The sequence below is a fragment of the Triticum urartu genome, chromosome 4 (genome assembly GCF_003073215.2).
Source record: "Triticum urartu cultivar G1812 chromosome 4, Tu2.1, whole genome shotgun sequence".
In the NCBI taxonomy this organism is placed as follows: domain Eukaryota; kingdom Viridiplantae; phylum Streptophyta; class Magnoliopsida; order Poales; family Poaceae; genus Triticum; species Triticum urartu.
Window position 1 is genome coordinate 485504448 of NC_053025.1, and position 15863 is coordinate 485520310.

Genomic DNA, 15863 nt, shown 5'->3' on the forward strand with positions numbered 1-15863 from the left:
GGAGACTTGGACCCTACTCCAAGGAGACAAAGAGGCGGTCACAAGGGTGGGGGCACGCCCACCCCCCTAGGGCGCGCCCCCCTCGGTGCTCCACCGACGTACTCCTTCCTCTTATATATACCTACGTACCCCCAAACGATCAGAACAGGAGCCAAAAACCTAATTCCACCGCCGCAACTTTCTGTATCCACGAGATCCCATCTTGGGGCCTGTTCCGGAGCTCCGCCGGAGAGGGCCGTCATCACGGAGGGCTTCTACATCATCATAGCCTCTCCGATGAAGTGTGAGTAGTTTACTTCAGACCTTTGGGTCCATAGTTAGTAGCTAGATGGCTTCTTCTCTCTTTTTGGATCTCAATACAAAGTTCTCCCCCTCTCTTGTGGAGATCTATCCGATGTAATCTTCCTTTTGCGGTGTGTTTGTTGAGACCGATGAATTGTGGGTTTATGATCAAGTCTATCTATGAATAATATTTTAATCTTCTCTGAATTCTTTTATGTATGATTGGTTATCTTTGCAAGTCTCTTCAAATTATCCGTTTGGTTTGGCCAACTAGATTGGTAGTTCTTGCCATGGGAGAAGTGCTTAGCTTTGGGTTCGATCTTGCGGTGTCCTTTCCCAGTGACAGAAGGGGCAGCAAGGCACGTATTGCATCGTTGCCATCGAGGATAACAAGATGGGGTTTATTTCATATTGCATGAATTTATCTCTCTACATCATGCCATCTTGCTTAAAATGTTGCTCTGTTTTTAACTTAATACTCTAGATGCATGCTGGATAGCGATCGATGAGTGGAGTAATAGTAGTAGATGCAGAATCGTTTCGGTCTACTTGTCACGGATGTGATGCCTATATACATGATCATGCCTAGATATTCTCATAACTATGATCAATTCTGTCAATTGCTCAACAGTAATTTGTTCACCCACCGTAGAATACCTATGCTCTTGAGAGAAGCCACTAGTGAAACCTATGGCCCCCGGGTCTATTCTCATCATATCAATCTCCATCAGTTTAATCTTGCTTTGCTTTTTTACTTTGCCTTTTACTTTTCACTTTGCATCTCTATACCAAAAATACCAAAAATATTATATCTATCAGATCTCACTCTCGTAAGTGACCGTGAAGGGATTGACAACCCCTAATCGTGTTGGTTGCGAGTAGCTATCGTTTTGTGCAGGTACGAGGGACTTGAGCGTGACCTCCTACTGGATTGATACCTTGGTTCTCAAAAACTGAGGGAAATACTTACGCTACTCTGTTGCATCATCCCTTCCTCTTTGGGGAAATCCAACGCAAGCTCAAGAGGTAGCATTGTCATCCGAGATTTATTATTATTGCTCGCTAGTTGATTATGCTATTGATATGAGTAAACTTGAGATCTATGCGTTATTGTGAATGTGGTTAGTTATAATATTTGCTGAAAACTTGAATGCTGGCTTTACATATTTACAACAACAAGAGCAAATAGAGTTTGTAAAAGTTTTTCTTTATCACTTTCAGTTTGTCAACTGAATTGCTTCAGGACAAGCAAAGGTTTAAGCTTGGGGGAGTTGATACGTCTCCAATGTATCTACTTTTTCAAACACTTTTGCCCTTGTTTTGGACTCTAACTTGTATGATTTGAATGGAACAAACCTGGACTGACGCTGTTTTCAGTAGAATTACCATGGTGTTATTTATGTGTAGGAGCAAACGTTCTCGGAATGGCCTGAAACTTCACGGAGCCACTTTTCAGAAAATAAGAAAAATACCTGCAAAATATGAAGGCCAGGGGGCCCACCACCTCTCCACGAGGGTGGGGGGGGGCGCGCCCCCCTACCTCGTGGGCCCCCTATTGCCTCTCCGACTCCAACTCCAACTCCATATATTGTGTTTCGGGGAGAAAAAAATCAGAGAGAAGAAATCATCGCGTTTTACGATACGGAGCAGCCGCCAAGCCCTAAAACCTCTCGGGAGGGCTGATCTGGAGTCTGTTCGGGGCTCCGGAGAGGGGAATCCGTCGCCATCGTCATCATCAACCATCCTCCATCACCAATTTCATGATGCTCACCGCCATGTGTGAGTAATTCCATCGTAGGCTTGCTGGACGGTGATGGGTTGGATGGGATCTATCATGTTATCGAGTTAGTTTTGTTTGGGTTTGATCCCTAGTGTCCACTATGTTCTGAGATTGATGTTGCTATGACTTTGCTATGCTTAATGCTTGTCACTAGGGCCCGAGTGCCATGATTTCAGATCTGAACCTATTATGTTTTCATCAATATATGAGTGGTCTTGATCCTATCTTGCAAGTCTATAGTCACCTATTATATGTTATGATCCATTAACCCTGAAGTGACAATAATCGGGATACTTACCGGTGATGACCGTAGTTTGAGGAGTTCATTTATTCACTATGTGTTAATGCTTTGTTTCGGTTCTCTATTAAAAGGAGGCCTTAATATCCCTTAGTTTCCGTAAGGACCCCGCTGCCACGGGAGGGTAGGACAAAAGATGTCATGCAAGTTCTTTTCCATAAGCACGTATGACTATATTCGGAATACATGCCTACATTATATCAATGAACTGGAGCTAGTTCTGTGTCACCCTAGGTTATGATTGTTACATGATGAACCGCATCCGGCATAATTCTCTATCACCGATCCATTGCCTACGAGCTTTTCATATATTGTTCTTCGCTTATTTACTTTTCCGTTGGTATTGCTATCATCACTACAAAATACCAAAAATATTAATTTTACTACTGTTACCTTTTGCTACCGTTACCACTACTATCATATTACTTTGCTACTAAATACTTTGCTGCAGATATTAAGTTTCCAGGTGTGGTTGAATTGACAACTTAGCTGCTAATACTTGAGAGTATTCTTTGGCTCCCCTTGTGTCGAATCAATAAATTTAGGTTGAATACTCTACCCTCGAAAACTGTTGTCATCCCCTATACTTGTGGGTTATCAGGCTTCTCTCAAGAGCATACGTATTCTACGGTGGGTGAACAAATTACTGTTGAGCAATTGACAGAATTGAGCATAGTTATGAGAATATCTAGGTATGATCATGTATATAGGCATCACGTCCGAGACAAGTAGACCGACTCCTGCCTGCATCTACTACTATTACTCCACTCATCGACTGCTATCTAGCATGCATCTAGAGTATTAAGTTAATGAAAACAGAGTAACGCCTTAAGCAAGATGACATGATGTAGAGGGATAAACTCACGCAATATGATGAAAACCCCATCTTGTTATCCTCGATGGCAACAATACAATACGTGCCTTGCTGCCCCTACTGTCATTGGGAAAGGACACCGCAAGATTGAACCCAAAGCTAAGCACCTCTCCCATTGCAAGAAAGATCAATCTAGTAGGCCAAACCAAACTGATAATTCGAAGAGACTTGCAAAGATAACCAATCATACATAAAAGAATTCAGAGAAGATTCAAATATTGTTCATAGATAGACTTGATCATAAACCCACAATTCATCGGTCTCAACAAACACACCGCAAAAAGAAGATTACATCGAATAGATCTCCACAAGAGAGGGGGAGAACATTGTATTGAGATCCAAAAAGAGAGAAGAAGTCATCTAGCTAATAACTATGGACCCGTAGGTCTGAGGTGAACTACTCACACTTCATCGGAGGGGCTATGGTGATGATGTAGAAGCCCTCCGTGATCGATGCCCCCTCTGGCAGAGCTCTGGAACAGGCCCCAAGATGGGATCTCGTGGATACAGAAAGTTGCGACGGTGGAATTAGGGTTTTGGCTCCGTATCTGATCTTTTCGGGGTATGTAGGTATATATAGGAGGAAGGAGTACGTCGGTGGAGCAACAGGGGGCCCACGAGGGTGGAGGGTGCGCCTGGGGGGGTAGGCGCACCCCCCTACCTCGTGGCCTCCTCTTTTGTTTCTTGACGTAGGGTCCAAGTCTCCCGGGTCTTGTTCGTTGAGAAAATCACGTTCCCGAAGGTTTCATTCCGTTTGGACTCCGTTTGATATTCCTTTTCTTCGAAACCCTAAAATAGGCAAAAAAAACAACAATTCTGGGTTGGGCCTCCGGTTAGTAGGTTAGTCCCAAAAATAATATAAAAGTGGGTAATAAAGCCCAATAATGTCCAAAACAGTAGATAATATAGCATGGAGCAATCAAAAATTATAGATATGTTGGAGACGTATCAGTGACATGCTTTTCCATAAACCATTTTATACGGAGACATACCCATAGGATTTTTATATGCAGTTCTATAGGCCCATAATGCATCATCAAGTTTCTTGGACCAATTCTTTCTAGATCTATTAACAGTATTTTGCAAAATTGATTTGAGTTCTCCATTGCTCAATTCTACTTGACCACTAGACTGTGGGTGATAAGGAGATGCAATTCTATGATTAACATCATATTTAGCAAGCATTTTACGGAAAGCACCATGAATAAAATGTGAACCACCAGCAGTCATTAAATATCTAGGGACTCCAAACCTTGGAAAAATAACTTCTTTAAGCATCTTAAAAGAGGTGTTATGATCAACACTACTAGTTGGAATAGCTTCTACCCACTTAGTAACGTAATCAACAGCAACTAAAATATGTGTGTATCCATTGGAGGCAGGAAAAGGTCCCATATAATCAAAGCCCCAAACATCAAATGGTTCAATAACAAGTGAATAATTCATAGGCATTTCTTGACGTCTACTAATATTACCAATTCTTTAACATTCATCACAAGATACAACAAACTTACGGGCATCCTTGAAGAGAGTAGGCCAATAAAAACCGGATTGCAATACCTTGTGTGCAGTTCTATCTCCAGCATGGTGTCCTCCATAAGCCTCGGAGTGACACTTGCGTAGGATCTGTTCTTGTTCATGCTCAGGTACACAACGTCTAATAACACCATCTACTCCTTCTTTATAAAGATGTGGATCATCCCAGAAGTAATGTCTTAAATCATAGAAAAACTTTTTCTTTTGCTGGTATGTGAAACTAGGTGGTATAAATTTAGCAACAATGTAATTAGCATAATCAACATACCATGGAGCAGTGTGAGAAGCATTTATGACATTTAGTTCTTCATCAGGAAAACTATCATCAATAGGTAGTGGGTCATCAAGAACATTCTCTAGCCTAGACAAGTTTTCTACAACGGGGTTCTCAGCTCCCTTTCTATCAATAATATGCAAATCAAATTCTTGTAGCAAGAGAACCCATCTAATAAGTCTAGGTTTAGCATCTTTCTTTTTCATAAGATATTTAATAGCAGCATGATCCGTGTGAATAGTTACTTTAGAATCAACAATATAAGGTCTGAACTTATCACAAGCAAATACAACTACTAAGAATTCTTTTTCAGTTGTAGCATAATTTCTCTGTGCATTGTCTAGAGTTTTACTAGCATATTGAATAAGATTTAATTTCTTATCAACTCTTTTCCCTAGAACATCACCTACAACATAATCACTAGCATCACACATAATTTCAAAAGGTAAATTCCAATCATGTGGCTGAACAATAGGTGCAGAGATCAATGCTTTCTTAAGTATTTCGAATGCTTCTACGCAATCATCATCAAAAACAAATGGTGTATATTTTTGTAATAAATTAGTCAGAGGCCGAGAAATTTTTGAGAAGTCCTTAATGAACCTCCTATTTAAACTGGCGTGACCAAGGAAACTTCTTATACCTTTGATGTCCTTGGGACATGGCATCTTTTCAATAGCATCAACCTTAGCTTTATCAACTTCAATACCTCTTTCAGAAACTTTATGCCCCAAGACAATACCTTCATTAACCATAAAGTGGCACTTCTCCCAATTCAATACAAGGTTAGTTTCTTCACATCTCTGCAAAACTCGAATCAAGGTTGCTTAAGCAATCATCAAAAGAGGATCCATAGACGGAGAAATCGTCCATGAAAACCTCACAAATCTTTTCACAAAAGTCAGAGAATATAGCCATCATGCATCTTTGGAAGGTAGCAGGTGCATTACATAAACCAAAGGCATACATCTATAAGCAAAAGTACCGAACGGGCAAGTAAAAGTGGTCTTAGATTGATCATCAGCTGACACAGGTATTTGAGAGAAACCAGAATAACCATCTAGAAAGCAAAAATGTGTATGTTTGGATAATCTTTATAGCATTTGATCAATAAAAGGTAAGGGTAATGATCTTTTTAGTAGCCTTGTTTAATTTGCGGAAATCAATTACCATCCTATAACCTGTAATAATTCTTTGCAGAATCAATTCATCTTTATCATTAGGAACGACAGTAATACCTCCCTTTTTAGGGAAACAATGGACATGACTTACCCACTGACTATCAACAACGGGATAAATTATACCTACCTCAAGGAGCTTTAGTATTTCCTTTCTTACCACTTCTTTCATCTTAGGATTCAGACGACGTTGGTGATCATGAACTAGTTTGGCATCTTTCTCCAAATTTATTTTGTGTTGACATACTATGGGACTAATGCCCTTAAGATCATCGAGAGTATATCCAATAGTAGCACGGTGCTTCTTCAAGAGTTTTCAATAATCTCTCTTCTTCATGCTCTGAAAGGTTAGCACTAATAATAACAGGATATATCTTTTTCTCATCAAGATAAGCATATTTAAGAGTATCAGGTAACGGTTTGAGCTCAAACACGGGATCACCCTTGGGTGGAGGAGGATCCCCTAGGATTTCGACAGGCAAATTGTGTTTCAGGATGGGTTCCTGTTTAAAGAACACTTCATCTATTTCCCTTCTTTCATTCATAAACATATCATTTTCATGGTCTAGCAGATATTGTTCTAAAGGGTCACTAGGAGGCACGGCAATAGAAGCAAGACCAATAATTTCATCTTTAGTAGGCAATTCCTCTTCACGGTGTTGTCTACGAAATTTAGAGAAATTAAATTCATGAGACATATCACCTAAACCAATAGTAACATCATCCTTTTCGCAGTCTATCTTAGCATTAACTGTGTTCAAGAAGGGTCTACCAAATATAATGGGACAAAAGCTATCTTGTGGGGAACCAAGAACAAGAAAATCAGCAGGATATTTAGTTTTCCCACACAAGACTTCAACATCTCTAACAATTCCAATTGGTGCAATAGTATCTCTATTGGCAAGTTTAATTATGACATCAATATCTTCTAGCTCAGCCGGTGCAATATCATGCATAATTTCTTTGTATAAGTCATGAGGTATAGCCCTAGCACTGGCACCCATATCACATAAGCCATGATAACAATGATCTCCTATTTTAACAGAAATAACAGACATGCCTACCACAGGTCTATGTTTATCTTTAGCACAAGGCTTAGCAATTCTAGCAGTTTCATCACAGAAATGAATAACATGCCCATCAATATTATCAGACAAGAGATCTTTAACAATAGCAATATTAGGTTCAACTTTAATTTGCTCAGGAGGTGTATAAGTTAGGAATATTGCTTTTACGAACCACAGTTGAAGCTTTAGCATGATCTTTTATCCTAACAGGAAAAGGTGGTTTCTCAACATAAGCAATAGGAACAATAGGATCATTATAAGTGACAGTCTTTTCTTCAACTTTAATAGGTGCAGCTACTTTTACTTCTATGGGAGGATGATATTTAAACCACTTCTCCCTAGGGAAATCAACATGAGTAGCAAAAGATTCACAGAAAGAAGCTACTATTTCAGAGTCAAGTCCATATTTAGTGCTAAATTTACGGAAAACATCGGTATCCATAAAAGATTTAACACAATCAAACTTAGGTGTCATAACTGACTCCTTACCTTCGACGAGGTCCCAATCTTCAGAGTTGCGTTTAATTCTTTCCAATAAATCCCATTTTAATTCAATAGTCTTCATCATAAAAGAGCCAGCATAAGAAGTATCGAGCATGGTGCGATTATTATCAGAAAGCCGAGCATATAAATTTTGAATAATTATTTCTCTTGGAAGCTCATGATTGGGGCATGAATATAACATTGATTTAAGCCTCCCCCAAGCTTGAGCGATGCTTTCTCCTTCGCGAGGCCAAAAATTATATATATAATTGCGATCACGATGAATAAGATGCATAGGATAAAACTTCTGATGAAATTCCAATTTCAATCGTTTGTAGTTCCATGATCCCATATCATCACATAGCCTATACCATGTCAATGCATCTCCCTTCAAAGATAAAGGGAAGACCTTCTTCTTAACAACATCATCGGGCACACCTGCAAGCTTAAATAATCCACAAACTTCATCCACATATATTAGGTGCTCATCAGGATGCATTGTCCCATCTCCTGCAAAAGGATTAGCTAGTAGTTTTTCTATCATACCCGAAGGAATCTCAAAGTAGACATTTTCATTTTCAGTAGGTTCAATAGGTTGAGGAGAAACTCTTTGCTCTACTGGTCAGGGTGAAGATACCCCGAACAAGCCCCTCAGAGGATAACTTTCCATAGTAACAAGTGACAGTAAATTTCAGCACACTATATAAATTTTTTCTTACCAAATTCCACCTACCAAAGGTGCTTCACTCCCCGGCAATGATGCCAGAAAAGAGTCTTGATGACCCACAAGTATAGGGGATCTATCGTAGTCCTTTCGATAAGTAAGAGTGTCGAACCCAAGGAGGAGCAGAAGGAAATGATAAGCGGTTTTCAGCAAGGTATTCTCTGCAAGCACTGAAATTATAGGTAACAGATACTTTTGTGATAAGATAATTGGTAACGAGCAACAAGTAACAAAAGTAAATAAAGTGCAGCAAGGTGGCCCAATCCTTTTTCTAGCAAAGGACAAGCCTGGACAAACTCTTATATAGAGAAAAGCGCTCCTAAGGACGAATATCATCAAGCTAGTTTTCATCACGATCATATGATTCGCGTTCGGTACTTTGATAATCTGATATGTGGGTGGACCGGTGCTTGGGTACTGTCCTTACTTGGACAAGCATCCCACTTATGATTAACCTCTATTGCAAGCATCCGCAACTGCAACAAAAGTATTAAGGTAAACCTAACCATAGCATGAAACATATGGATCCAAATCAGCCCCTTACGAAGCAACGCATAAACTAGGGTTTAAGCTTCTGTCACTCTAGCAACACATCATCTACCTATTACTTCCCAATGCCTTCCTCTAGGCCCAAATAATGGTGAAGTGTCATGTAGTCGACGTTCACATAACCCACTAGAGGAGAGACAACATACATCTCATCAAAATATCGAACGAATACCAAATTCACATGACTACTAATAGCAAGACTTCTCTCACGTCCTCAGGAACAAACGTGACTACTCACAAAACAAATTCATGTTCATAATCAGAGGGTATTAATATACATATAGGATCTGAACATATGATCTTCCACCAAATAAACCAACTAGCATCAACTACAAGGAGTAATTAACACTACTAGCAACCCACAGGTGCCAATCCCGGACTTAAAGACAAGAATTGGATACAAGAGATGAACTAGGGTTTGAGAGGAGATGGTGCTGGTGAAGATGTTGATGGAGATTGACCCCCTCCCGATGAGAGGATCGTTGGTGATGATGATGGCGATGATTTCCCCCTCCTGGAGGAAAGTTTCCCTGGCAGAACAGCTCCGCCAGAGCCCTAGATTGGTTCCGCCAAGGTTCCGCCTCGTGGCGGCGGGCGCGCCCCCACCCTCATGGGCAGGGTGTGACCCCCCTCCGGAACTTCTTGTGCTCAGTATTTTTTATATATTCTGAAAATGACTTCCGTGAAGTTTCAGGACTTTTGGAGCTGTGCAGAATAGGTCTATAATATTTGCTCCTTTTCCAGCCCAGAATCTCAGCTGCCAGCATTCTTCCTCTTTATGTAAACCTTGTAAAATAAGAGAGAATATGCATAAGTATTGTGACATAATGTGTAATAACAGCCTATAATGCAATAAATATCGATATAAAAGCATGATGCAAAATGGACGTATGCATTGGGGGCCTCTCCGAGTGCTCCACCGTGTACGGGTGCTAAGGGTGCCACGTAAGCAAAAAACTGATGTGGCAAATCTATTAAAAAGGAGAGAGAGCATTATGATGACTCCATGAGGAAACGGTTCTAAGCACGTGAACCTATGCAAAATACCTACTGACCAATGCATGAAGGAGTTTTGTTGATAAAAAAATTAAATAAAGCAAGCTTAGCAACAAAAGCTAAACACCCATGCATTGGGGACATTAGACTAGTCACAATGGGAGTAACTTAACTAGTAACATCACATATTTCAATACAAAATTGCTTATGTGGCAGTTAATTAATGAGGTGAGAGGGGCTTGTGATAACTTAGGTAGTTACTGTAATATCACACATTTCAAGGCATAATGAGTCTATAACCTAATAAATGAACTCTTTCATCACCCGCAAAAAAAAAATGAACTCTTTCATGATACCACTCATTTGTTACTACCCACTATGGAGGTAGTAACATAGACTAGTAACATCGGTAAGTTACTATTCTATGTTACTCCCCACTGTGAGCAGTCTTAGTTGCTAAGACAATTAATGCACTTAACACCTCACCTCATCAATGCATTGGAGGAGGTCTAATGTGCTTAGACTAGCCACAATGGAGAGTAACATACACTAGTAACATACACATATCGCTGAGTAGTGGGTAGTAACATAAGTGTGGTGTTATGCAAAGCTTCAGTTATTAGGTTATAGACTCATATTGCATTGGGACATGTGATGTTACAGTAATAGTTAAGTTACTAAAATCACTTCTCTTATCATTAATTCATTGTCACATAAACAAAATAACTGAGTTGGACTTGATGTTATTGTTGAACTTACTTCCACTGTGGCTGGTCAGCACCTCATCTAACGATGCACTAAAAAAGTCAACTGAAGCAGTATATTCGGGCATCCATGCCTGAATGGAAGCCGACGAAACAAACATCAAACATCTGACTGTGTGTTGGGCTGTTGGCGTGGTAAACAAAGCAAAGCATCGCTGTCAGGCCTTCACTTGTGAAATGTACAAACTGCGCTTTCCTGGCAAGATGCCAAGGCGTGAGATATCCTCCTCGTGCAAAGCGCGAACTCCTCTCGCCACTCCCCATCAATCAACTCAAATTAACCGGAACGAAACCTAAATCGAATTGAATAAGCAAAAAGAAAAAACTAAAACGAAGCCCGGATATATATTTTTTTGGTTTAAAAAACGTGTACTAAAAGGTGGGCGGAGGGACACGAGCTGACGAGTAGCAGTACTACAGTATGCAGACGTCTGAACTTGAAGGGGAAGCAGGGCAGTACCAGTAAAGCACGGGACCGAACCGGGGAGACCACGCCTCCTCCGTCTCTCCCACTCCCACGGCAGCAATCCAACGACGCCCGGCAAGCAACCGGCGGCCGAGGCGGCGGGGGTGTCGGGTCTTCGGGACGCCCACCACGCCGCGGCAGCGATCCACCGGGGTGGCGGGGTGGAGATGTCGGACGCGCTGATCAACGGCCTCGCCGGCGCCGGCGGCGGGATCGTCGCCCAGCTCCTCACCTACCCCCTCCAGACCGTACGTCCCGCCTCCCCGCGCCCCAGATTGCTCGCTCGCTAGCTCGCCCTTTGTTGTTGTTGCTTCCGCGTGCTGAACGGGGAAGGGTTTCCGCGGCAGGTGAACGCGCGGCAGCAGACGGAGCGGGACCCCTCCAAGCCGGCGTTCAAGGACGGCGCCGTCCGCCAGTTGTGCCTGGTCCTCCTCCTCCCCCCGACCCCCTTCTCCTCTTCGTCCGGGCTGACGCGTAATCTGCCCTGATCCGACTCTAATGCTTCCGTGATCTCCTCTTCTGCTGTAGTAGGTGGTGCAGAACGAGGGGTGGGAGCGGCTCTACGGCGGCCTGGCGCCCTCGCTCGTCGGCACCGCCGCGTCTCAGGTTCGCTCGCTGCTTGCTCGATTCACCGACGACCTGCCTGCCTTGTTTTTCTTCCTCTTATGAATAAGTCCTGCCTTGGTTTTGAGGAGATGCTTTACACGCTTCTGCATCAAATTGATGTGCTATTAGGGTGTCTACTACTTCTTCTACCAAATATTCCGGAGCAGGGCGGAGGCAGCATCCCTTCGGCGATCCATTAGAGGAATTGGGGATGGATCCGTCGGGATGTTCCAATCACTCACTGTCGCTGCACTTTCTGGGTAATTCGAATTACTTGTGCATCTATCGTTGACCTCATGCTTTCGCATTGTCTTTTCCTGGACTTAATTACTGTAAGCTCATAGTACTGTGTGTTCTAAAAGGTTGCGGCTATGATGATGAGCTTTTTGTGCTTTTGATTCCAAATCTGCACATTTGCTTTTTGCAGATGCGTTAATGTACTTCTCACGAACCCAATTTGGGTTGTTGTCACACGAATGCAAGTAAGGAAATGCCAGTTTCTCGGAGCAGTGTTTCCCAGTCAACTGACTTTAGTGGAAATCATTTGATATCCTGAATACTAATTTATTATTATCTGCAGACTCACAGAAAGGCAAACAAACAGCAAGGCCCTCAGGATCAGGGTTTGACATCTGCTCTTGATAAGGCCCTACAACCTGCCCCAGTGGAAAACGTCCCTCATAAAACTATCAATGTTGTACGTATCTCTGATCATTCTCCCTCTAGGATAAGACACTATTGATGCAATTACATTTTGCTGATTACTACATGTCTGATTAATGTCTGTTCTTACCCATGTTGGGAAAAGGTGACACTACTATTAAGTAGTTTGTGGGATTATAAGGTTGTGACTGGACTCTGTTACTATTAAGTACTCCCTCTGTCAAAAAAAAGCAACAAAGCCTTTAGTCCCAAACAAGTTGGGGTAGGCTTGAGCTGAAAAACCCAAAAGATCTCGCAACCAACTCATGGTTCTGGCACATGGATAGCTAGCTTCCACACACCCATGTCCATGGTCAGTTCTTTGGTGATATTCCAGTCCTTCAGATCTCTCTTAACGGACTCCTCCCATGTCAAACTTGGTGGTCTACCCCAACCTCTCTTGACATTATCAGCACACCTTAGCCTTCCGCTATGCACTGGAGCTTCTCGAGGCCTGCGCTGAATATACCCAAACCATCTCAGACAATGTTGGACAAGCTTCTCTTCAATCGGTGCTACTCCAACTCTATTCAAGATGCAAAATAAATAGTACTCCCTCCGTCAGCGGCACATATTTCGGGACGGAGGGAGTACTATTTATTTTGCATCTTGAATATCTGTTTAAGGATTTACGTGGATATGAATGTTTACCTTGTAACAGATTGTTCGTGTACATCCACGTTTCTTTTATTATAATTCATTAGTATGTCATTTCTTCCTAAGTCACAACCTTTGGCATCAGCTAGAAGCCTATAAGGTTATCATCTGGTAACAAGGCACATATATCCTTATAATCACTAAGATTTCAAACTGATAAATTCACCCTTTCTCCGCCCTTTATTTGAAGGCGTCCAGCTGGTGAGAATTGGTAATGCCTTAAATTGTTTATAAGTATCAGGTTCCTGGTTCCACAGGGTGTCAGGATTCACTAGCTGAACAGTAAGCACTAAAATGATACATGATATATTCTTCACCTCATTGCTATGTTGCTGCATGTATCGTACAACAAAGTGTATATGGTTTGTATTCTCAATAAGAGGCACATCGTCTGAGCCAACTCTTTGAATCTTGTAAATGTTCAATTATGTTACTTTATGAAGGCACATAACAAATTCATGTTTCTTTTTGTTGTTGTCTTTTATTTATTTATTATGTAAGGCTGTTATTTCACACGTTATCTTAATTCAAAGCCACTCTCAACTGCTACAGTTATGAACTAGTTTGGAGTATGGTTGATTGACTTAGTCTATCTGCAGATTCAGGATCTTTACAAGGAAGCTGGAGTGTTTGGCTTCTGGAAAGGGGTTATTCCAGCTCTTATTATGGTATAAGTCTCTGTTTTTCGCACTTTCTTTTGCTCAGTGGTCTTACAAGGGTTGTTCACCAAGCTTTACCTGCTACTAGGTCAGCAATCCCGCAATTCAGTTCATGCTGTACGAGACTCTTCTTAAGAAGCTGAAGAAGAGACGTGCCTCTAATTTTAAGGGGGCTCAGGGACTGACTGCTATTGAAGTAAGCTATAGCTTTTCTGGTGAATTATTTTTAGTGATTATTAGGAGGTCTGTTGCTGGGGCCTTGACGGTCCTGGACCTATTACTTCTGAATACCTGAAAGTTTGTTCATTCATGATATATATCTAGTCTATAAAAAGAGAACAAGATTTGTTGAAAGCACTTTGGCATTTTGATGTGCTGCTCTAATACTAGCATCTCTTTGTTAGTTAACTATGTTACGGAAATTCGTAACAGCTAACCTCGTTCATGAAAACACATGCTCAGGTTTTTCTTCTCGGAGCTGTTGCAAAACTGGGTGCAACTCTTGTTACATATCCTCTTCTAGTTGTGAAGGTGATTATTTGGTGCAGCAGATATAAGTGCAACTTTTCCGCTGCATATTTGTGCATGTATATTGAACTGAACCATGTTTATGCTGCAGGCAAGACTTCAGGCGAAGCAAATGATCGACGATGACAAGAGGCATCGCTACAAAGGTACATGATCGGGCATCATTCATTTTTTTTCTTTCAATTTTGAGTCAGTACTGTGTGTCAGTTCCTATTTCTTCCAGCAAGCCTCTACTTCTCTTCCGATTACTATTTCCTGTTGTTACTTACTTTCCTATAAAATATGTCATTCTGTGATATCCTTCTTTCAGGCACGTTTGATGCAATCACAAAAATGATGCATTATGAAGGCCTGTCAGGGCTTTATAAAGGAATGGGCACAAAAATTGTACAGAGTGTTTTTGCTTCTGCTCTCCTTTTTATGATCAAGGAGGAGCTAGTGAAAGGTGCTCGATTCTTGGTAACCGGTGACACCAGCCTGGTAAAGAAGTTGCCTTCAAAACCCTCAAGATGATCTAGGTCTGCGCAGAAGTGTTAGTTGCTGATTATATCATAAATTGCAAACAGAGTCGGCAAAAAGAGCTCGCCTATGTTAGGAGGTACCAAGTTACAGATGGTAGACATAATGGGGATGTAAACTTGAGATTATACGGTGACCACTATGATTCTTGTAGGTACTGGGAAAAATTATACATCGGATAGGATATTTAAGCCATTCATGTAATGTAAAATATATTCAGGAATGTTGAAACATCAAAATAAGTTGGTAGTGCGAATTGCAACTGTCTCATGTGCTCGGAACTCTTGGTTTTCTTTAGCTTGGTATTTTAGGAACCAGAGCTGATCTTGAACAGTAAAACCTAAACTAATTAGTACTCCTGTTGTAAAGAAATATAAGAGGGTTTAGATCACTATTTTAGTGATCTAAACGCTCTTATATTTATTTATGTATGGAGTACCTGATAGGACAAAGAACTCCAGCCTGGTATTTTAGGAACTAGAGCTGATCTTGAAAAGTAAAGCGTAAACTAATTAGTACTCCCTCTGTAAAGAATTATAAGAACGTTTAGATCATTTACAGATGGAGTACCTGATAGAACACAGAACTCCAGAATTACAAAAGTGACTTTTGGGTAAGGGAAACGAATTACAAAAGCTAACTGGCCGAGTCTTACGCCGGTCGCGCACAGACTGTTTGGATCGGACGAGATCTTGCAACCAGCAGCGTGCACTCCCTCACTTTATCCGCATCACATCCCCTCCTTCCTCCTCTGTGTCTTCTTTCTCTTGAATTCAGTGTAACTCTGAACCCCTTGTACCCGCACCACCAGCGGCGCCGCCGCGAGCCCCTCCCTAGCTGGTTCCAAGCAAGGTGGGCATGGTCTGCGGGCTCTCGGACGGGCGACAACCCACACGGCTACGTGCTACAACCATTGCGGCC

The 15863-nt window shown here is 41.5% G+C and overlaps 1 protein-coding gene across 1 annotated transcript; it reads left to right on the forward strand.

The window, feature by feature from the left end:
- The first annotated feature begins 11206 nt into the window (after positions 1-11206).
- LOC125552196 (peroxisomal nicotinamide adenine dinucleotide carrier) lies at positions 11207-15198 on the forward strand. Its single transcript, XM_048715679.1, has 11 exons — positions 11207-11519; positions 11619-11696; positions 11803-11877; positions 12007-12137; positions 12305-12359; positions 12458-12574; positions 13836-13904; positions 13984-14091; positions 14358-14426; positions 14515-14569; positions 14734-15198. Exons 1-11 carry the CDS (start codon positions 11439-11441, stop codon positions 14934-14936), a joined length of 1041 nt encoding a protein of 346 aa, XP_048571636.1. The 5' UTR covers positions 11207-11438; the 3' UTR covers positions 14937-15198.
- The last annotated feature ends 665 nt before the right edge of the window (positions 15199-15863 follow it).